Below are 23,892 nucleotides of genomic sequence, written 5' to 3' on the forward strand. Positions count from 1 at the left end.
TGCAGCTAAACTAAACTAAATGACAATTAAACTGTATAGCCTGGTGTTAAACACTGAGTAAGATGAGAGAATGAAGTTGTATGGGGGAGAGAATGTCAGCTATACTACCTATATGCTGTGAGCAGCATGAATTTGTGGCAGCTGTGCCTTTATGTTGCTGGAGAAGGGAATCATTGGATTGACAACATTTGACCAAGTGGAAAGCAGTCTGAAAGATTACACATGCTAGGAATGCCACAGTTTCAGCTGACATCCTTGAGTGATGAGTTCTTCTTGCAACAGTGGGCAATTGAATGAGGCTAGAATCAAGAAGGGTGCCTTAAGGTTAAGATAGGTAGATAATGAAGCAAATTTGGTAAGTTGCACCAAGAGTTCTTGCCAGGCTTCACAGAAAGAAACCTCCATGAAACTCAACAAAACTGACTCTTAGCCAGAAAAAGTAAGATTCAATCCTACAAGATGGTGGTCAGCCTCCCCTAATAACATCCCAACCATAATAACCACAGAAAAGAGCTCCACCAACGTTGTTGCAGATATACATCCAGTAGTCTGCTGTGATCGGTGTAAATCACCAATTGGCTATACAGCCACTGATCAGAGCGATTTGTTGAACTCGGTGAACATGTAATAGAGCAATACCACAGGAAGCAATGTGAGAAAGTTTATGACCTAAAAGACCAAAATTAAAATGCAAAAAACAAATCACATGCACCAAAACATGAACACAATTCTTTGTTTATATGGAATTCTTCAATTGCAGAGAAAATAAGGTACCAGTTATCCAAAACTAAATAAAGCAGAACATACACAGTTCTCTGCAACAAGTATTGAAGTAAAGCATAGGAGGGGTCTTGTGGTGCAATGGTAGTATCCCTGTGTCTGGTCTAGGAGGGTAAGTTTCAAGTCCCACCTGCTCAAAAGGTGTATTACAACATCTCTGAGCAAGTTGATTTAAAAATATCTAAATAAAGCATGTTGTGTGATTGTCCAATTATAAACTGACATTCAGCTGCAGCATATTGCATTCAATTGGTCAATGTGTTCCACAAATGCTACTTCATTAGCTGTAATGGTTAATTTAATTGTTGATGGTGACTGTGCACTAGTCTCCTTTGGATATTTTCCTCATCAACCTGTTTAGGAATTTTACTACACATCTCTGAAGCAGGTGGGACTTGGCATGCAGGTCTTCTGACTCAGAGGTGGGAACACTTCCACTATGCCACAAGCAGCTTCTTTACTAGTCTCCATTATTATTGGTGATGGTGATACTCTCATTTAAGGAACATTACACAAAGATTTCTGTATATGTCTGTAAGGTAATAGGAGACCGCCTGCAATTTTGTTGTAACATCCATCCATGAGTTCAGCCCTGCTGTCTTCTAGAACTCACATGTCCATGGATTTTCCAATAAGTAATTAAGTAGTGATCATGACATTGATTCTTACAGTTTACAAACTTGACTAGAAATATGAGGCATGTACTGAATGGGTAGATCTCTTCCTCTGAGGTCTGGTGAGAACAAATTTCTCCACTATCTTAGCTTCTTGATAACTAAGATATTAATTTGCACAAATGCTTGCAATATTATGGGTGAAGCCTATCCATGTTGATCACCTCATGAGAAGTCTCAGTATTATGCAGTCTGACTTTTTGTTAAATATCTAGCATTAGGGTGAAGCCTGACCAGGTCCACAAACCTGCCCACACTGGCTGATGGAGCAAACCTGACTGGGACAGGCAAGTGGGCCTGAACTCAAAAGTGGGCTCAACTCGGAAGGCCATTTTTTCTGGTTGTGTCCTTCTCCTATTCTGAGATATCAGATGTGCATAGATCTTGTTCTGATGAGAAGTCAGTGTCCTAATTGTGCATAAGTTGCTGAATGATGTTGTGTCTTTTATGTTTTAAGTCTGAACCCTGGTAGGTGCAACAGCAGAACTACTAAGATGCCACTAGTGCTTCATTGGTAGCTGCAATGAAGTGACAAATATTAAATGCACGTGAAGTATTAGATGCAGATGTCTGGCACCCAGTTTTGTTTGTAGCACTTTACAAAGCTAGCTCAGGCAGGATCATGAAGCATTGAGTAAATGGTGGTTTATGACTTGGCGAAGCGCAGTAGATCATTCATTGTCTTGCAGCACTGGAGTCAGGTTCTCTCGAGCTGCACAGGGACACTGACCTCTACAGTCACTCTGACCAGCCTTCCTTCATTTGTCAGATTGGCCTCCTGTTGCAATTTAGAGGTTTTCTTCATCTTTTTATGCCAACCACTTTAAATTTGTGTCCTTCAGTTCTTGACCTTTCCTTCACTGGGAACAGTATCTTTCTATATATTCTGTCTAGACCCCTCATGGCCTTGAGCACCACAATAAAAATTCTCTTACAGCCAGAAGCTAGATTCTGCAATCAATCCATGTAACGCAAGTTTTTCTTCCTTAGGACCGTTTCCATAACTCTTTTCTGCACTGACTTTAAAGTCTTTGCATCTTTCCTATAGTATAGTGTCCAAAATTAGACACAATAATGTAGTTAAAACCAAACTAGAATTCTATAATTTTCCATTATAACTTCTTAGGTTTTTTTTGGAATTTTATACTTCTACTTATAAAGCCAACTGCCCTAACAACCTTCCCAACCTGTCCTGATATCTTCAACTGTTTGTGCATATATATCCACTGTTATCTCAGTTCCTGTGCCCCTTTTAGTATTGCATTCTTTTACTTTCCTTATTCTTCCTACCAGAATGTATCACTCTGAACTTATATGACTGAAATTTCATCTACTGTATGCCCATTCATTCCACTAGCTTGTCTATGGTCTCTTGAAGTGACCGCTCTCCTCACAATTCACATCATTTCATCTGAAAATTTCAAACTTGTGTCCTGTACAGCCAATTGTGTCCTGTATAGCCAAGTGTATCTCTAATGTATATCAAGAAAAACAAGGATCTTAGAACAGTACTGATCCACAGAACTTTGCTGTATACCTTCTTCCAGTCAGGTAAAGCAACTTCTCACCTCAATTTCCTGTTACACTTCTGACTTAATATCCATACTGCCAATGCTCCTTTTCATTTCACTGGCTTCAACTTTTCAGGCAAGTCTATAATGTATTGCTTTTCAAATTCCTTTTGGAAGTCTTATCTATATCACATCACCTAGGTTACTCTTAATAACCCCTCTGGAACCTAATCAAAATAATTGTATCAGGTTTGTGAAAAATAGTTTGTCTTTGACAATGCCATGCTGACTTTCCTTAATTAATTGGCATCTAATCCACAAGTCCAATGTTGCAAATATTTTTGAAAAACATTTCCACCACTGAGCTAAGCCACCTGACTACAGTTGCTAATGATAAACCACCCCACAAAGACATCAGTCCTGCTTCTCTATTCCTGTCTAAAGCCTTCATTTCTGCACCATGTATCCAGGTACAAATTCAACAGTTCTGTCCTCCTATTACTGTACTCACTATCATGTGGTATTGGAAGCAATCTGGACCTTAATTACTTTTTAAGGTCCTATTTATCAATCTCTTTCCTAGCTGCCTTAAATTGTGTCTGTAGGACTTCATACCTCATTCTATCTATGAAACTTCAGGCATTTTCAGTTATGAAGAGAGACTGGCTAGGCTGGGGATGTTTTCCTCAGAGGAGGTTGATGTGGGAATTTGATTGAAGTGTGCAGAGTTCTGAGGGGCGTAGACAAGGTAGATTGAGATAAACTTTTCTCCTTCGTAGATAATAACCAGAGGGAACAGACTTAAAGCAGGGAAGAGGGAATTTAGAGGGAATTCGAGGGTGAAAGAAAGTTCATCTAAAAGGTTTGGGTATCTGGAACTCACTACCAGTGAAGGTGATAGGGATGGGAACCCTGAGGGCATTTAAGAAGTATTTAGATGAATACTTGAAACACTATAGCATACAATGCTACGGGCTAAGAGCTAGAAAATGGGAAATAGAAGATGGATATTTGATGTCCATCAGTCGGCTGAATAGCTCACTTCACTGGTTTGCAATGCAGAGTGATGCTGCACCATGGGTTCAGTTCCTGCAACCACTGAGGTTCTGTGAGGAACCCTCCTTCTCAACCTCTCCACTTGCCTAAAGTTAAACCACCAGCATCTCTCTCTGAGAGAACAGGACTATAGTGACTTAGCTTTACGTCTTTTATTAATCAGATCACAGGTAATTACATCAAAAAAATTATTTGTGTGTTTGCTTCCTATCGACAATTGTTTGATGCCCTTGCAATTTTCAGGTCTGAAGAAGGGTAAAACTAAACCACAAATTTATGTTATCTCTATAGATGTTAACTGAGCAGCTGTAGATTATTCTGTTTTGCCTGATGATCATCTCTGCTAGGCTCTATTGCTCTTACTTCTCATTGAGGTATCTCTGATTGGCCTGAATGTTACTGGCACTGAGCCTTTGTACTATTTATAGAGTAGCAAGTTCTAGACCGGAAACAGAACAAAGCAAAATTTTAAGCGACATATATTTAAAAACACAAGATGTAGAACTGTTATTAAAGATATTTGATTACTAAATAATGATTTAAACATGTACATACAGCACAAGTGAATTTGCAAATTATTATGTATCATTTTAATCTGATATTACACAATGCAACTGTGTATAGCTGAGTCTGTTTAACAATGTGAATTGAACCACACTTTTCAATACTTACAAATATTGCTGTACTGCCTTTATGGGCAACAAAAGCAAAAGTTGTCGGAAAAACTCAGCAGGTCTGGCGGCATCTGTGAAAAGAAAATTAAAGATAATGTTTTGGGTCCAGTGATCATTCTTTAGAACTGATTGTAGCTAGGAAAAGGTTGGTATATATGCTGAAGGAGGGGCAGGGGTGGGGAGACAGGAATAAACATAGGTGGAAATGGAGCCCAGAGAGAGAGAGAGAGAAATTCTTCTCCCTGTAGTCAGTTCTGAAGAAGGGTCTGTAGATCCAAAATGTTAACTCTGGCTTTCCAGATGCTACCAGATCTGTTGAGTTTTTTCCAACAGTTTCTTTTTTTTTTTGTTTCTAATTTCTGGCATCCACACTTCATTGGTATTTTTGCTATTATGGGTATTTGGACATTTTAAGGAAATTATCTAGAATAAATTGGGCAATTGTAGAATCAAAAATCCAGAAGGTTATACCAACTGCTCGTTGAATTCTCAAATGTTAATTTTCTGAAATCAAACTAGCAATGACAACCTGTATTTGTTTAGTAACTTTAACATCCCAGTTGCTTCATGGGTTTTTTAAAAATTCATTCACAGGATAAGGGATTCGCTGGTTAGGCCAGCATTTATTGTCCGTGGGCAGTTAAGAGTCAACCATATTTTTGTGGTCTGGAGTCACGTACAGGCCAGACTATGTAAGGACGGCAGTTTCCTTCCCAAAAGGATATTAGTGAACCAGATGTTGTTTTTTCCTGACAATCAACAATGGATTCATGGGCATCATTAGTTTCTTAATTTCAAACATTAATTGAATTCAAATTCCATCTGCCATGGTGCGATTTGGACCTTGATTCCCAGAACAATACCTAGGTCTCTAGATTAACAATCCAGCAATAATACCACGAGGCCATTGCCTCCCCATATAATATATAATACTAAGTTTGATGTTGAGCTGCATAAGGCGATATTAGGCAGTTAACCAATGTCATGATCTACTGGAGTAGTATACCGTAAATTGAGCCCCACTGTTCATAGAGGTGCACCAAATCTTAAAGCTTTTTTTAAAAGTACACATCACCCCAATTTGCCTGTCTTCAGACATAGGATAGCAGAAAGCATGGGCCAGGCTTCTGCGCTGAACAAGAAATATTATTTATTACCAAGTAATTAAACTATAGGTCCATGTAAACAGATATAAACAATTGGCACATAACACTGCTAACTAAAATTCAAATCCCCTTCTTAGCTCCCCCTTGTACATATCCAAATAAATGGAGAAGGTATATTATTGGCAGAGGTAGAAAAATTGGTTTCATGTCTTTGCTTCTTGGTTCTGATGTTGAGGTGCTCCTTCTTTGACCAGCCAGACCCCTCATTATTCACATGGCCATTTTCTCTGGCTGCCTCTCAGATTTGTAAGAAATCTGATTCACTTGGAAAATGTCTCTGATTTGTCAATTCATTCATCCCAGTTTACCACAATTTCTGCAGAAAAGGTAACTGGTTTTCTTCAGGTTTAAACTGAGTTTCTGACTACACAGAATGGGCAGCTTCTTGATTGGAAAACGATCTGCACACTTTTTTTTTCCCTCTTTGTCTTTGTAATTTGTTTCCCACTCCAAGCTGCTCAGCTACTTGAGAACCAGTCATACAGTTGTTGGCAAGCAAAAGAACTGCGTCATTGATAACTGCCACTATTCCACAGATTAAGAGCTCCATCAATACGCACCCTTGGTTTCAAATCATTTGCAATCTGAACTTCAATTACCTGTGTGTTCAGTCATTTGTTTACAATGCCTGCCATAATGCTAGGTTACTTGCTTTTTTAACTGAAGCCACTATTTCAAGCATTGGTTTTGAAAATGGTTATTTCTCATTTCAATCTTCAGTTTTTTGAAACACAAATAAAAAGACATAGACCTTACACCAAATCTAAGTCAAAGAGTTTGACTTTAAGGAGTTTTTTATAACAGATGTAGAGGCACATCAGTTTCAGGAAAAAGACAAGAGAAGCCTGGGTAGTTGAAGGCAAAGGAAAAGTTTAAGACATCAGACTTAGAGGATGCAGATATTTGGAAGAGTTGTGAGATTGATGAAGTTTATATAAACAAGGAGCAAGGAGAACATGGATTGATTTGAAAAGGATGAGGATTTTAATTTAGAACTTTGTTTAACTGGGAATCAGGGTAGATCCGTGAGTGCAGCTGGGGATATTGGGTTGAATGGAATTTGGTTCCAATTAGGACACAACAGCAGTGCTTTGAATGATAAAAAAACTTTACAGAGGAAGAAATGTGGGAGGCCCTTCACCAGTTCACTAGAATAGTCAAGTCAGGAGATTGCAACGGCATGATGAGTGTTTCAGCAGCAGAGAAGCTGAGGTGCACCAGGGTTGAGCAAGCTTATGGAGATGGAAATAGGTGGACTTAATGATGGCATGGTAATATTGTTGGTAGCTCAGAATGGTTGCCAACATTCTGGTTCGGCCTCAGACTGTTGACATGGGGAGAGACAGTCAGTTGCTAGGAAACATTGTATGTAGCGTTGGTCTTCCCCAAATTTAATTGGAGGAAATTTCTGCTCATCTGATATTGGATGTAGAGTAAGCAGAGTGACAAGAGAGGTCATGGTGCAGAAAAAACTGGGTGAGATAAATGCACATATGAAAGCTTTGCTGGCACTTTAGGATAAAACAAATCTCAGAACAGACAGGTCAGGACTTAAGGAAATAATTTTTCACAGAGATTGGAAATCAATAGCCAACCAAATTGAATGTCTAATACATTTGCAGGTTAAACTTGTCTACCATATTACAATCTGCTTATTTAATTTGGATGTCTTCAGATCTCCCTTGCACCTTCTGATGGTAGTCCTGAGCGTGTTGTTAGATATTCCATGTGTCACTTGATTCTGTTGTCCCAGTTTTCCAGGTGAAGATTATGTGGAGAATCCTAACCATTGTGATTCTCCAAAAGTTAGAATTTAAACTAAAATTTCCAAGTTTCCGGTGTTTTTGCTAACTAGACAGATAATCATTTTGGTATTAAAAATTGAAATAACTCCTTTCCCCCTCAAAGCCAGAAAATAATTTTAGTACTTCAGAGTAAACACTATGAAATGAGCACTGCTCAGTGCCTACAGTGCTTTACTTTCAGTTCCTGATGTATTTAGAGTCAGAGAGACGTACAGCATGGAAACAGACCCTTCAGTCCAACCCGTCCATGCTGACCAGATATCCCAACCAATCTAGTCCCACCTGCCAGCACCCGGCCCATATCCCTCCTAACCCTTCCTATTCATATACCCATCCAAATGCCTTTTAAATGTTGCAATTGTACCAGCCTCCAACACTTCCTCTGGCAGCTCATTCCACACATGTACCATCCTCTGTGTGAAAAAGTTGCCTCTTAGGTCCCTTTTATATCTTTCCCCTCTCACCCTAAATCTATGGCTTCTAGTTCTGGACTCCCCCACCCCAGGGAAAAGACTTTGTCTATTTATCCTATCCATGCCCCTCATAATTTTGTAAACCTCTATAAGGTCACCCCTCAGCCTCCGATGCTCCAGGGAAAACAGCCCCAGCTTGTTCAGCCTCTCCCGATAGCTCAAATCCTCCAACCTTGGCAACATCCTTGTAAATCTTTTCTGCACCCTTTCAAGTTCCACAACATCTTTCCAATAGGAAGGAGACCAAAATTGCATGCATTATTCCAACAGTGGCCTAACCAACATACAGCCATTTTGGTAAATGGCTCTCCTTTACTCTTGTGTGGAACCCAGCATTGGCACAACCTTGTAGTATACAGTTTAGGGCTCAGTCAGTAACTGGGAAATATCGGAGTTATCACATGCAATCACAAGGAAGCTGACCTCAATGTGCCCTTGAGTCTCTAACTAACCACAGGAGTAGAGTTGCACAAGAGGTCGATGGATTCAAATCGTTCTTTGCTGTCTAATTATTGTTCTCCAACTTAATCAGCTTGCTGCTTCCAGGAAGCGCACTAAAATGTAATACATTTATCTAATGGCATGATATCTACTGGCAAACTCCTCCTACCACTGACTGACCATGCACTAGAGAAGGTTTCCCATGAGCTCTGCCCCTGACTAGAGGCATCAGTGTGCATGCAGTTTCTGCCAGCTGGATGATGAATGTATAAGTGATGTTTTGGTGTTGACAGTTTAACACTGCAATTTCATTATAAAACTGGAATGTCAACTTCAAATTTGGAATACTTTTTCTTCTGATTTATTGGATATTCTGGTTGAAAGTCAATTCTCCCCACCTTAATAGCACAACTATTCAGGCAGGTTATCTTTGAAGTTCTCAAGTGTATCAGATTTGATGAGAGTAAAATTGCATTCACCACTTTCCAAGCACTAAAATATGTAAAGGTGTACATAAGAATGTGCATCTTAAAAGTAAAAAAATTGGCAGTCTGAGGTGGAATTGAGATCTCTCTTTGCATGTATCAACTCCAAGATCATCTAGATTCAGTCAGGGATTCATTTGTTATCTATTTTTAACAGCTTACTCATTTTAATTTTTACTTTTAACTATAATCAAACTCTGCTCTCGTTCCTCTCAATGATGCTACACTCACTTTGTATTTTACCATAGAATTATAGAATCCCTCCAGTGTGGAAGCAGGGCATTTGGCCCACCTAGAGCATACCAACCCTTCAAATTGCGTCCCAACCAGGCCCACACCCCTCCCACCCTATCCCTGTATCCTTGCATTTCCCATGGCTAATCCATCTAATTTTAAGAATATAGCAACCAATTTCCTAATTCAGCTAGGCAGGACACTGCGACCCTGCTTTCCCTATTGTTAGTCTCAATAAATGCAGCCTTCTCTTTCAGGGCAGTGAAAGCAACTGGGACATTTCCAAGTTCATCAATTTTCCAATTTCCTTATGGCTCATTTACAAGTACACATCTGTGTAAATGTCTGGGTAAAGAGTAATCCTGGTCTTAGCATACAGCACAATAAAGCACCGGTAAATTCCTTATATCTTTGGGAAATGTTCTATTGTCGAAGATCTTGGACTGAAGCATCTTCATTGTCTAAAGTGGTGATTGTGCCAACAGAGAGTAATATAATTAGTGCCTGGTGATTTGTTAAAATGGTGAATAACGTTCAGTTTATGTTTGTTGAAATCTTAAACAAATAAAATATTTAGCAGAGTGCGTAATAAGCTATGCATGGAACATTGACAGGTAACAGACTGCTGTAAGCAGTACTGTACATTGATCAGAAAGCTTGAAATGACATTCAATAAATTGCTTATACATCATTCAACAAAGTTCTAAATATTAACCAAGGATGTACAGGGCAAAGAAATCTCCATGCCCAGTCACATACACAAGAGATTGCATTTTGAATACTCAGGCATTTCGTACTTGGCCTCCAGAATTGACCCACAAGTCATTCCATGCAATTTTTGTTTGCTACATTGCCTCATCACAAAAACAAAATGGCAGTTGTCCATGAGGGGCTATCAATTTTCATTTTGGTTTAGCTGTTTCTTTGGAGAATACAAATTCAAATGTGCTGTATGAGAGGTGCTATGCTGGTTACAATGAGTGATGGGAGGATAGTAAAGTTACTTTCGCAAAAGGATACACGTAATCTGTCTTTGGGAAGCAGAGGAAAACTTCCAGAAATAGTGGCAAATTACTGCAGATGTTGGAAACAACAAATGATGGAGATCACTGCAAGTCAGGCAGCATCCATGGAGAGAGAGCAAGCTAACATTTTGCGTCTAGATGACTCTTCATCAGAGCTTAAGTGAAGTGTAGAGGGAGCAGCATTTATGGCTTTAGTTGGCGGAGTGGTGTGGGGATGATGGGGAGTAGAGTTCTTGGGGAGAAAAGATATTGATAGTATTCCCTAGCAGTCTACACAATCCCACTCCCACCACCGGCCCCCACCCTAATACCACGCCACCCCCCCCCCCCCCCTCACCACCACAGCCACCAAAGCATAAATGCTGCACTTCAGCTCCGCTCTCTGAAGAGTCATCTAGACTCGAAACACTAGCTTGTTCTCTCTCCATGGATGCTGTCTGATCCGCTGTGATCTCCAGCATTTGTTGTTTTCAGTTCCAATAGTAGAGCCCAGACAAGATACTTGGCAAGAACCTGAAAGATTCAACAGTAATTTAAATAAACAGAATAAATGTGCCGCATATCAATGACCTTCAAATAAAAATAGAGGAATTATAGTGACAAACAGATTACCTAGGGTTGTTCCATATTTATTTCAGTGAATGGTAGTTGAGAGCAAAAAAGGAGCTGAAGACTGTTTAGAATAATTGAAAGTAGAAAATGTACCTATTTTCATTAGAAAGGCACAAAACCTACATCATTTGAAAGGATTGCCTCTTTAGATCAAACTAAATGTTATAATTAAATATCTGCAATTGACTATAAAATGGTAGAGTCTGTGCATTTTTTAAAAATTGCCTTCTTGAACCACTGCAGTCTATATGCTCTAAGTTGACCCACAATTCCCTTGGCAACGAAAGTCCATGATTTTGACCCGGCAACAGTGAAAAGTCAAAATGGTGAGGGTTTGGAGGAAAACTTATAGGTGGTGGTGGTCCCATGTATCGCCTGCTGCCCCTGTCTTTCGAGATGGAATTAGTTGTGGGTTTGGAGGGTGCTATTTGTGAATCTTTAGTGAATTTCTGCAGTGCATCTTGTACATGGTAATATACACTGCTGCTATTGAGTATTGATGGTGGAGAGAGTAGATGCTTGTAGATATGTTGCCAATCAAGTGGGCTTCTTTTTCCTGGATGGTGTCAAACCTTCTGAGTGTTGCTGAAATAGCACTCATCCAGGCAAATGGGGAGTAATCCATCACAATCCTGACCTGTACCTTGTAGATGGTGGACAGGGTTTGGGGAGTCAGAAGGTGAGTTTCACACTACAGTATTCCAGTCTGATCAGGTCTTAGAGCTACTGTATTTATATGGTGAGTCCAGTTGAGTTTCTGCACAATGGTAAGCCCCCAGAATGTTGAACGTGTGGGTTTCAGTGATGATAACACCAATGATAAAACCATTGATCACACCACTGATAACACCATTGAATATCATGGGACAGTCGTTAGGGTGGCACGGTGGCTCAGTGGTTAGCACTGCTGCCTCACAGCACTGGGTCCCAGGTTTGATTCCAGCCTTGGGCGATTGTCTATGTGTAGTTTGTATATTCTCCCTGTGTCTCCATGGGTTTCCTCCCACAGTCCAAAGATGTGCAGGTCAGGTGAATTGGCCATGTTAAATTGCCCATAGTGTTAGTCAGAGGGAAGTCAGACTGGGTGGAGTTACTTGGAGGGTCGGTGTGGACCTGTTGGGCCGAAGGGCCTGTTTCTACACTGTAGGGAATCTAATCTAATCTTATTGGAGATGGTCATTGCCTGGCATTTGTAAGGTGCAAGCGTTACTTACCACTTGTCAGCTCAAGTCTGGATATTGTCCAGATCTTATTGCATTTGAATGTGGACAGCTTCAGTATATGAGGAGTCACAAATGATGCTGAGCATTGTGCAATCCTTGGTGAACATTCCTACTTCTGACCTTATGATGGAGGTAAGGTCATTGATGAAGATAGTTGGGCCTAGGACACAATTCTGAGGAATGCGCAGAGATGTGACCTCTAACAACCACAACAATTTTCCCATGTGCCATGTGTGACTCCAATTAACAGAGTTTGCCCCCAATGCCCATTGACTCCAGTTTTGCTACGGTTCTTTAATGCCAAATTCTGTCAAATGTAGCCTTGATATTAAGGGCTGCCAGTCTCGCCTCACTTCCGGAATTCAACTCTTTTGTCACTGTTTGAACCAAAGGTATAATGAGGTCAGGAGCTGAGGGGTCCTGGTGGAACCCAAACTGGCCGTCATTCAGGTTATTGCTGAGCACTGATAGCACTGTTGATAACACCTTCCATCCCTTTACTGATGATCAACAGTAATTGTGGCAGTAATTGGCCAGGTTGGATTTGTCCTGTATTTTGAATACAGGACATACCTGGGAAATTGTCCACATTGATATGTAGATGCCAGTGTTTTAACTTGCTTAGATAGGGAGCACAAGTTTTCAGAGAGGTAAAAACAATGACTGCAGATGCTGGAAACCAGATTCTGGATTAGTGGTGCTGGAAGAGCACAGCAGTTCAGGCAGCATCCAAGCTCCTTGGATGCTGCCTGAACTGCTGTGCTCTTCCAGCACCACTAATCCAGCACAAGTTTTCAGTACACTTTGCCAGACAATTGTCAGGGCCCATAGCCTTTACGGTATCCAGATATTTCTTTATATCACATGGAGTGAATCAATTTGGCTAAAGATTGGTACCTGTGATGCTAGGGACCACTGGAGGAGGTTGAGTTGGATCATCCATTTGCCACTTCTGGCTGAAGTTTATTGAGAATGCTTCAGCGTTATCTTTTGCCCTGATGTGCTGGGCGGTTCTGTCTTTGAGGATGGTGATATTTGTGGAGCCTCCTCCTCCAGTGAGTTGTTTAATTATCCATTCACTATTGGATGTGGCAGGTCTGAAGAGCTTAGATCTGATCCGTTCGTTGTGAGATCACAGAGTTCTGTCTGTCATTTCCTGCTTATACTGTTTGGCGTGCAAGTAGTTCTGTTTGGCAGCCTCATTATTTTTAAGGTATGATTGGTGCTGCTAAACTCTCCACTAAACCAGGGTTGATCCTCTGGCTTGATAGTAATGGTTGAGTGGGGAATATGCCAGAACGTGGAGGTTGCAGATTATGCTGGAATGCAACTCTGCTGCAGTTGATGGTCCACGGCACCTCATGTGTGCCCATTGTTGAGTTGGTAGATCTGTTCGAAGTCGCCCCATTTTTGGATGATAATAGTGTCACACAACAAGATGGATATTTTCAATGTGAAGTGGGACTTCATAGCAATACGACTTTAAAATGCCATCTGGCTAATGGCTCAAATCATCAGACTTACAAACAAATACAAATCTTAATTTGAATAATTAATTATATAAATATATATAAAATAACAAAGGAAAGGCATGTGTTATATAAGACCCTTGGGACCACGGGTCATCTGAAGCACATTATATAGCAAACAGAGTACCATTGGAAGTAATGGGTGATGATGGAGGGATAGATTTTGTCCAGAACACAAGGGATAACTCTTTAACTGTCAACATGTTTTATATCCACTTGATCAGAGAGATGAAGGCTCATATTAAGGCCTTATCCAAAAGACAGCAACCTCTGACTATGTAGCAGTCCCTCAGCACTGTACAATAATGTTAGCTTGTTTTTTTTCATTCAAGTCCTGGTATAGAACTTGCCCCAGGTATTATACCTTTGTGGAGTTATAGAGTCCTAGAGATATGCAGCATGGAAACAGCCTCTTCGGTCCAACTTGTTCATGCCAACTAGATATCCTAAATTAATCTAGTTCCATTTGCCAGCATTTGATCTGTGTCGATCGAAATCCTTCCTATTCATATAGCCATTCAGATAGCTGTTAAATGGTGTAATTGTGCTGGTCTCCACCACTTCCTCTGGCAGCTCATTCCATACATGCATAACCCTCTGCATGAAAAAATTGCCCTTTCGGTCCCTTTTAAATCTTTCCCCTCTCAGCTTAAACTATGCCCTCTAATTTTGGACTCCCCCAACCCAGGGAAAACTGTCTATTTAACCTATCCATGTCCCTCAAGATTTAATAAACCTCCACATGGTTACCCCTCAGCCTCCAAATCTCCAGGGAGAATAGTCCCAGCCTATTCAGCCTCTCCCTATCACTCAAATCCTCCAACCCTGGCAACACCCTCGTAAATCTTATGAACCCTTTCAAGTTTCAAACATCCTTCCTATAGCAGGAAACCAGAATTGTATGCACAGTGGCCTAACCAATGCCCTGTATAGCCATGACATGACCTTCCAACTCCTATACTCAATGCACTGACCAATAAAAGAAAGCATACCACATTTTTCACTGTCCTATCAACCTGCAACTCCATTTTCAAGGAACAATGAACCTATACTCCAAGGCCTGCTAGTTCAACAACACTCCCCAGGATGTTACCATTAAGTGTATAAGTCCTGCCCTCATTTGCCTTTCCAAAATGCAGCACCTTGCATTTATCTAAATTAAACTCAATCTACTACTCCTCAGCCCATTGGCCCGAAGATCCCTTTATATATTGGACAGCAACCTTCTTTGCTGTCCAATACACCTGCAATTTTGGTGTTGTCTGCAAATGTACTAACTAGACCTCCTATGTTCACATCCAAATCATTAATATAAATGACGATAAGCACCAATACTTGTGGCACTCTGCTGGTCACAGGTTTCCAGTCTGAAAAGCAACCCTCCACCACCTTCTGCCTTCTACATTTGAGCTAGTTCTGTAACCAAATGGCTAGTTCTCCCTGTATTCCATGTGATTTAACCTTGCTAACCAATCTACCATGAGGAACTTTGTCAAATGCCTTACTGAAGTCCTTATAGATCACGTCCACTGCTCTGCCCTCATCAATCCTCTTCGTTACTACTTCAAAAAAACTCCCCATCTCTCATGCCATTCCACATATTGGCTGCCTTGCTGATCTTTAAAGGGCCCTTGTTCTTTCCCTAGTTACTCTTGTCCTTAATGTATTTGTAGAATCTCTTTAGATTCTCCTTAACCCTATTTGCCAAAGCTACCTCATGTTCCCTCTTTGCCCTCCTGAATTCTCTCTTCGGTATACTCCTAATGCCATTATGTTCTTATAGGGATACACTCAATCTTTGTTGTCTATATCTGACATATGCTTTCTTCTTATTCTTCACCAAAATCTCAATTTCTCTAGTCATTCAGCATTCCCCACACCTATCAGCCTTGCCCTTCACTCTAACAGAAACATACTGTCACTGGACTCTCTACCTCAATTCTGAAGGATTTCCATTTTCCAGCCGTCCCTTTACCTGTGAACATCAACTTTTGAAAGTTCTTGCCTAATACTGCTTTACTCCAATTTAGAACTTTAACTTTTAGATCCAGTCTATCCTTTTCTATCACTATTTTAAAACAAATAGAATTATGGTCTTGCCATGACAAAAGTGGCAATAGATTGTAGGAGGTCGTTGCAATAGTCCTTTTGCAAGAAAGGGTCTTTTTAAGTGATATTATTCTGCCTATGGTCTACTGAACTGTCAATCTTCATGGCACCAGCTTCTTTAAGGGATGCCAACCTTTGCTGGTGTTGTAACAGCATTTACATAGCAGCAGCGTGAGGACTTTGAAGCTGGCTAATGGCAAACATCCTCTTAGAATCCTGCCAGGAATCCGCCAAACTACATCCTAACTTCAGGATCTGCTAAGGCACCCTGACTGTCTAAAAACTGCTGCTGGTAGGTGATGCACATGGGGACTCCTCCTCTGTGGGAGATTGTCCATTTTATTCATTAGACTTAGTGCCATCAGTATTGAGTAAAACACTCATTAGAGACTATTTCCTTCCTATGATTGCTTTTCTGCAGGATAATCCAGAACTCTGCCCATGCTGCTCTTCTCTTCATTAAGTCAGGTTTCGATAACATTACCTATAAACATAGCAACAGCCAGCAGAAAGTGGAAATTGAACTGAAAGAAGTCCAGGACTCCTTGGGGCTGTAAAAGGTGTGCATTAGCTCAGGAAGAGTTATTTGAATCAAACGCAGCTATAGACAGGCTATAATGTATCGGAAAGGGTCAGGGCAGAAGTTAAAATGGCTGGAGTTAGGCCAATATTCATAAAACAAGAAAAGACCAAGGAAGATGGCAATAGATGACAAGGCAAAGCCAGAGATCTGGTTAACAGATACCTTGGTAGATTTACAGAAGCATGCGAGGATAAAGCCTCACCTAGCAGAGAAGTTACTGGGAAATATACCAGAACTTGAACACCCACCTGGGGGCAATAGCGTTCCAAGAAACATGATACAGTTTGGGGAAAGCCTATTCCCCCATGAAGGGAATAATGCCTCACAGCAGACACCACTGGTGGTGACTACCCAGGGCATACGAGGAGGGGTGGGAGAGTGGTGATGGCCTTATGGTGCTATCATATTATCGTTTGACTTTTAATCCATGTTCTGGGGACCTAGGCTTGAAGCCTGCCATGGCAAATGATGGAATATGGAATCCTTAAAAATCAAAATCTAGAATTAAATGTCTGTTGGTGACCATGAAATCTACACCTGAACCAGAGGGGTACCAATATCTTGGGGGGGAAATTTGCTAATGCTCTTCAGGACGGTTAAACTAATTCAGCAGGTGGATGGGAACCTGAATTGTAGCTCCAGTGTACAGGAGGTTGAGAGTAGTGAGATCATAAATAAATAAGGTTTCAAGGTCACAAGTATGTACAAGCAGGCAGGAAGGTGGTTTGAAGTATGTCTACTTCAGTGCCAGGAGCATCAGGAATAAGGTGGGTGAAGTTGGAACGTGGGTTCGTATCCAGAACTTCGATGTTGTAGCCATTTCGGAGACATGGATAAGGCAGGGACAGGAATGGTTGTTGCAGGTTCCGGGGTTTAGATTAGATTACATTACATTGTGGAAACAGGCCCTTCGGCCCAACAAGTCCACACTGACCCGCCGAAGCGCAACCCACCCATACCCCTACATTTACCCCTTACCTAACACTATGGGCAATTTAGCATGGCCAATTCACCTAACCTGCACATCTTTGAACTATGGGAGGAAACTGGAGCACCCGCAGGAAACCCACGCAGACACGGGGAGAACGTGCAAACTCCACACAGTCAGTCACCTGAGGCAGGAATTGAACCTGGGTCTCTGGCGCTGTGAGGCAGTAGTGCTAACCACTGTGCCACCATGCTGCCCAGTAAGAACAGGGTGGGTAAAAGAGGGGGAGGTTGGCATTGTTAGTCAAGGACAGTATGATGGTGGCAGAAAAGATGTTTGATGAGGTCTCATCTACTGAGGTAATATGGGCTGAGGTTAGAAACAGAAAAGGAGAGGTCATCCTGTTGGGAGGCCTCAAAGTTTCAGTGATGTAGAGGCAAGGATTGCAAAGATGATCCTGGATAGGAGCGAAAGTAACAGGGGAGTTGTTATGGGAGACTAACTTTCCAAATATTGACTGGAAATGCTGTAGTTTGAGTAATTTAGATGGATCAGGTTTTGTCCAATGTGTGCAGGAGAGTTTCCTGATGCAGCATGTAGATAGGCCAACAAGAGGCGAGGCCACATTGGATTTGGTACTGGGTAACGAACCAGGCCAGCTGTTAGATTTGAAGGTAGGTGAGCACTTTGGTGATAGTGACCACAATTTGGTTACGTTTACCTTAGCGATGGGAAGGGATAGGTATATACTGCAGGGCAAGAGTTATAGCTGGGGGAAAGGCAATTATGATGTGATTAGGCAAAATTTATGATGCACAGGATGGGGAAGGAAGCTGCAGGAGATGGATACAATTGAAATGTGGAGCTTCTTCAGGGAAAAGATACTGCGTGTCCTTGATAAGTATGTACCTGTCAGGCAGGGAGGAAGTGGTCCAGTGAGGGAGCCGTGGTTTACTAAAGAAATTGAATCTCTTGTCAAGAGAAGGATGGATGCTTTTGTGAGGATGAGACGTGAAGGCTCAGTTTGGGCATTTGAGAGTTATACGTTAGCCAGGAAGGACCTAAAGAGAGAGCTAAGAAGAGCCAGGAGGGGTCATGAGAAGTCTTTGGTAGGTAGGATCAAGTGAACCCTAAAGCTTTCTATAGATATGTCAGGAATAAAAGAATGACTAGAGTAAGATTGGGGCCAGTCAAAGACTGTAGTGTGAAGTTGTGCATGGAGTCAGAAGAGATAGGAGAGGCACTAAATCAATATTTTTCGTTAGTATTCACACTGGAAAAAGACACTGTTATTGAGGAGAATACTGAGATACAGGCTATTAGACCTGATTGAGGTTCATAAGGAGGAGGTGTTAGCAATTCTGGAGAATGTGAAAATAGATAAGTTCCCTGGGCTGGATAGGATTTATCCTAGGATTTTCTGGGAAATTAGGGAAAAGATCTGTCATCATTGTCTACAGGAATGATGCCAGAAGACTGGAGGATAGCAAATGTTGTTCCCTTGTTCAAAGAGGGGAGTAGAGACAACTCTGGTAGTTATAGACTAGTGAGCCTTACTTCGGTTGTGGGCAAAGTGTTGGGGGAAAGAATTATAAGAGAGAATTTATAATCATCTGGAAAGGAATAATTTGATTAGGGATAATCAACACGGTTTTGTGAAGGGTAGGTTGTGCCTCTCAAACCTTACTGAGTTCTTTGAGAAGGTGACCAACAGGTGGATGACGGTAAAGTGGTTGATGTGGTGAATATGATTTGACTAGAGCATTTGATAAGGTTTGCCATGGTAGGCTATTGCAGAAAATATGGAGGCATGGGATTGAGGGTGATTTAGCAATTTGGATCAGAAATTGGCTAGTTGAAAGAAGACAGAGGGTGGTGGTTGATGGGAAATGTTCCTCCTGGAGTTCAGTTACTAGTGGTGTACCACGAAGATCTGCTTTGGGACCACTGCCGTTTGTCATTTTTATAAATGACCTGGATGAGGGCGGAGATGGATGTGTTAGTAAATTTGTGGATGACACTAAGACCAGTGCAGTTGTGGATAGTGTCGAAGGATGTTTAGATTAGAGGGACATGGGTAAGCTGCAGAGCTGGGCTGAGAGGTGGCAAATGGAGTTTAATGCAGAAAAGTGTGAGGCAATTCACTTTGGAAAGTCACAGGAATACAGAGTACTGGGCTAATGGTAATATTCTTGGTAGTGCAGATGAGCAGAGAGATCTCGGTGTCCATGTACATAAATCTCTGAAAGTTGCCACCCATGTTGATAAGGTTGTTAAGAAGGCATACAATGTGTTAGCTTTTATTGGTAGAGGAATTGAGTTTCAGAGGTCATGTTGCAGCTGTAAAACTCTGGTGTGGCCGCACTTGGAGTATTGCGTATAGTTCTGGTTGCTACATTATAGGAAGGATGTGGAAGCATTGGAAAGGGTTCAGAGAAATTTACTAGGATGTTGCCTGGTATGGTGGGAAGGTCTTATGAGGAAAGGCTGAGGGACTTGAAGCTGTTTTCGTTAAAGAGACGAAGGTTGAGAGGTGACTTATTAGAGACATATAAAATAACAGAGGATTAGTTGGGTGGACAGTGAGAGCCTTTTTCTTCAGATGATGATGGCTAGCATGAGGGGACATAGCTTTAAATTGAAGAATGATAGATATAGGACAGATGTCAGATGTAATTTCTTTACTCAGAGTAACAAGGGTGTGGAACGTCCTGCCTGCAACAGTAGTAAACTCACCAACTTTAAGGGCATTTAAATGATCATTGAATAAACAGATGGATAATAGTGGAATAGTGTAGGTTAGATGAGTTTCAGATTGGTTTCACAGGTCGGCACAACATCAAGGGCCGAATGGCCTGTACTGCACTGTAATGTTCTATGTTCTTGCAATTGGCTCCTTAATTGTGAACAGTAGCTACACACACAAAAGATGAAAAATTCTGACTGCAGCTTTCCAATATGTTTGAACAGAGAGGAGCTGATTCACCTTGTTGTAACATAGTCAGCAAAGTCACCTCTGATGAGTGCCAACATATTTAAGAGGTTTATCTTTGAGGAGGCTGCTGCATTTCAGATTTTGTTCTTTCATAAAATGCCAAGAATGTGTCATAAATAGCAAAAGTCAAAGGTGTTGAGGTTCTTGATCGTTATAAGTTGTCCATGATTCACAGCCAGACTGCAAGGTGTTGAGAACATGGTGTTTGTAAACAAGCAACTCATTCCTAACAGTCAGCTTGTTATTTGATGCAGGTTTAGTAAGTCAACCAAAGATGATAACTGGGGTACTTTTGAATACAAGGGCCTGTTTAGTTTACAGTTGTGTTGTAAGTTAGGGTCTTGTTTAAATTCTTTTAGTATTTCATGTGTAGCTTGAGACTTTAATGTGTCACAGTAGTAACTAATCTTCTACAAAAATGTAACATGTCTCTCATGTACGAAAACAAAGGAAATGTCACTATAAGCACCAGGGTCATGAAGTTCCACTGCACTGCTGTCAAATAGTTCCTTTGCTGTGTTAAGAGAATAGATGTTTTGATCTTAGAAGAAGTGATAACTGACCTTCTCATGGAGGTTGGACAGTACTCACTTTCTCCTCCAAGGAACAATGGCCAGCCTAGCATCGGGAATAGCCACCTGCACTCATTAGCCAAGAGGGTTCATACAGATTTTTGAGATAGTGTGGATTGGCAGCCTCCAAAATGTGAATTATCAGCAAAGGAAGATGCAAATGAGAGAAGGGACAGAGGCTCCAGGGCTTTTGGCCATCACAGAAAGTTTAGATTGTGAAAATGGGTACAGTTGGAAGGAAATATGTATTAGGAGTGGTCGAGAACTGTAATGGGAATATGCGTCTTTTTTTAATAGATTCTCTTAGGAGATTCAGAAGGGTAAGACTAAGGTTTTTTTTTAAATAAAAAGTCCAGAGTAAACAGGTCTGTGGCGCCCATGTACATGTTTTTATGGCTGTATAAAAAGAATAAGGGGTCTAGGGAAAAGTTACAAATGGAAAGTGACCGCTTATGCATTCAGTTAAGATGGGAGCTAGAAACATGTAACAAGGCATGCTATAAAAATAAATAAATGGACAAAATATTAGATCAAAACACTGAGTTATGAGTAGCGAATGCAAGATTCAGGAGAGAACAAGAGGGTTCAAAGGGTGCTCTGAGAGAATTAATTTGACAAAAGGTATTGCTTTCCCTGAAATAGAATACACCTAATGTACAGCAAAAACTAAACAACACCTGTATAAATTAGCCAAGAACAAGCATTTCTAGCTGCCCTCTGTCTAGTAGAATGATGTGGAGGTGCCAGTGTTGGACTGGGGCAGACAAAGTTAAAAGTCACACAACACCAGGCTAGATAAAGAGCCTGGTGAAAGAGTAGCGCTCCGAAAGCCTGTACTTCCAAGTAAACGTGTTGGACTATGACCTGGTGTTGGGTGATCTTTAACTTCCTCTAGTCGGATAAGTAACCTTCATATAGAATAGAAACAGACCCTTCAGGTCCAACCACTTCATGCCAAACATAAAATTAGTCACGTCTGCCTGCTCTTGGCCCATATCTCTCCAAATCTTTCCTATTCATATTCCTGTCCAACTGTCTTTCAAATGTTGTAATTGTACCCACATCCATTATTTCTTCAGGCAGCTCATTCAACATGTGAACCACCCTCTGTGAAAAAGATTTGCCTCTCATGTCTTTTTAAAATCTCTCTCCTCTGCCCTTTAATACATTTTCCCCTTCTCTTGAAATTCTCCATCTTAGGGAAAAGACAAGTGCCATTACCTCTATCTCTCATTATTTTATAAATCTCAATCAGGTCTCCTTTCAATCTCCTATGCTCCAGTGAGAAGGTCCTGGCCTATCCAGCCTTTTTTCAAAATTCAAACCTTCCATACCTGGCAACATGCTGGTGAATCTCTTCTGAGCCCTCTCCAACTGGATAATATTTTTCCTATAACTGGGTGACTGGATCTGGACACAGTACTCCAGAACAGGCCTCACCAATGTCCTGTATGACATCAACATGACATCCCAACTCCTATACTCAAAGGACTGAGCAATGAAGGTAAGCGTGCCAAATGTCTTTTTAATCGCCCTGTCAATATGTGATGCAAACTTCAAAGAATCGGGTACCTGCACCCCTATGTCCCTTTGTCCTACAACACTACCCAAAGACCTACTATTAATTGAATAAGCCCTACTCTTGTTTGTTGTACCAAAATGCAATACCTCACATTTATCCAGATTGAACTCCATCTGCCATTTTTCAGCCCATAGACCCATTTGATCAAGTTTCCTTTGTAATGAGATTTTGTAGCTCAGGTTGTGGATCAGGTGTAAGTTAGCTTGCTGAGCTGATAGATTTGTTCTCGGATATTTCATCACCATGCTAGGTAACATAATCAGTGAGCCTCTGATGAAGCGTTGGTGTTCTGTCCTGCTTGCTATTTATCTGTTTTGGTTTGTTGTGGTGTGTGATATCATTTCTAGTTCTGTTTCTGAGAGGTTGGTAAATGGGGTCCAAATCTAAATTTTTGTTAATGGAGTTCTGGTTTGAATGCCAGGCCTCTAGGAATTCCCATGTGTGTCTTGTTTAGCCTGTCCCAGGATGGATGCATTGTCCTAGTCAAACTGGCGTCATTCTTCTGTTTGTATGGATACTAGTGATGGTTGGTCATGTCTTTTGGTGGCTAGTTGGTGCTCGTGTATCCTGGTGGCTAGTTCCCTGCCCATCTATCCAAGGTAATGTTTGTTGCAGTCCTTGCAGGGTATCTTGTATATAACATTCGTTCTGCTGGTTGTTGGTACAGGATCCTTTAAATTCATCAAGAGCTGGTTCAGTGTGGTGCTACCATGATGCCGAGAGGCCAGAGTAGTCTGATTGTCATCTCTGAGATGTCTTTGATGTATGACAGGATGGCTCGAGTCTCTAGTTATGTTGTGTCTTCATGTTTACGCCTGCTGTGCAGGAATCGGTGGACTGCACTTATTGGGTAGTCATCGTTCCTGAATAGATGTTTCTCCTCCGCTTCTCATAGCTCCAGTGCTGCTTGGAAGTCCTTTTTAACTGTGTCACAGTGGAATCCACCCTGAAAGACAACGACTTACGGAAGCAACCCAGCAGGCCATCAGACAGACAGTATAGAACATAGAAGAATGCAGCGCAGTACAGGCCCTTTGGCCCTCAATGTTGCGCCGATCCAAGTCCACCTAACCTACACTAGCCCACTATCCTCCATATGCCTATCCAATGCCTGCTTAAATGCCCATAAAGAGGGAGAGTCCACCACTGCAACTGGCAGTGCATTCCATGAACTCGTGACTCGCTGAGTAAAGAACCTACCCCTAACATCTGTCCTATACCTACCACCCCTTAATTTAAAGCTATGCCCCCTCGTAATAGCTGACTCCATACGTGGAAAAAGGTTCTCATGGTCAACCCTATCTAAACCCCTAATCATCTTGTACACCTCTACCAAGTCACCCCCAAACCCTCTTTTCTCCAATGAAAACAGCCCCAACTGCCTCAGCCTTTCTTCATACGATCTTCCTACCATACCAGACAACATCCTGGTAAA

General features: G+C 41.3%; 1 protein-coding gene across 1 annotated transcript in view; it reads left to right on the forward strand.

The window, feature by feature from the left end:
• Positions 1–1,114: 1,114 nt before the first annotated feature.
• Positions 1,115–23,892, forward strand: part of rel (v-rel avian reticuloendotheliosis viral oncogene homolog) — a 95,693-nt gene continuing 72,915 nt past the window's right edge. The window contains exon 1 of the mRNA XM_043696057.1: positions 1,115–1,411. Coding sequence (XP_043551992.1) covers position 1,411 — 1 coding nt within the window. The 5' untranslated portion in view covers positions 1,115–1,410. The remainder of the gene's footprint in view (positions 1,412–23,892) is intronic.

Source organism: Chiloscyllium plagiosum, chromosome 9, assembly GCF_004010195.1.
Source record: "Chiloscyllium plagiosum isolate BGI_BamShark_2017 chromosome 9, ASM401019v2, whole genome shotgun sequence".
NCBI classification, from domain to species: Eukaryota; Metazoa; Chordata; class Chondrichthyes; order Orectolobiformes; family Hemiscylliidae; genus Chiloscyllium; species Chiloscyllium plagiosum.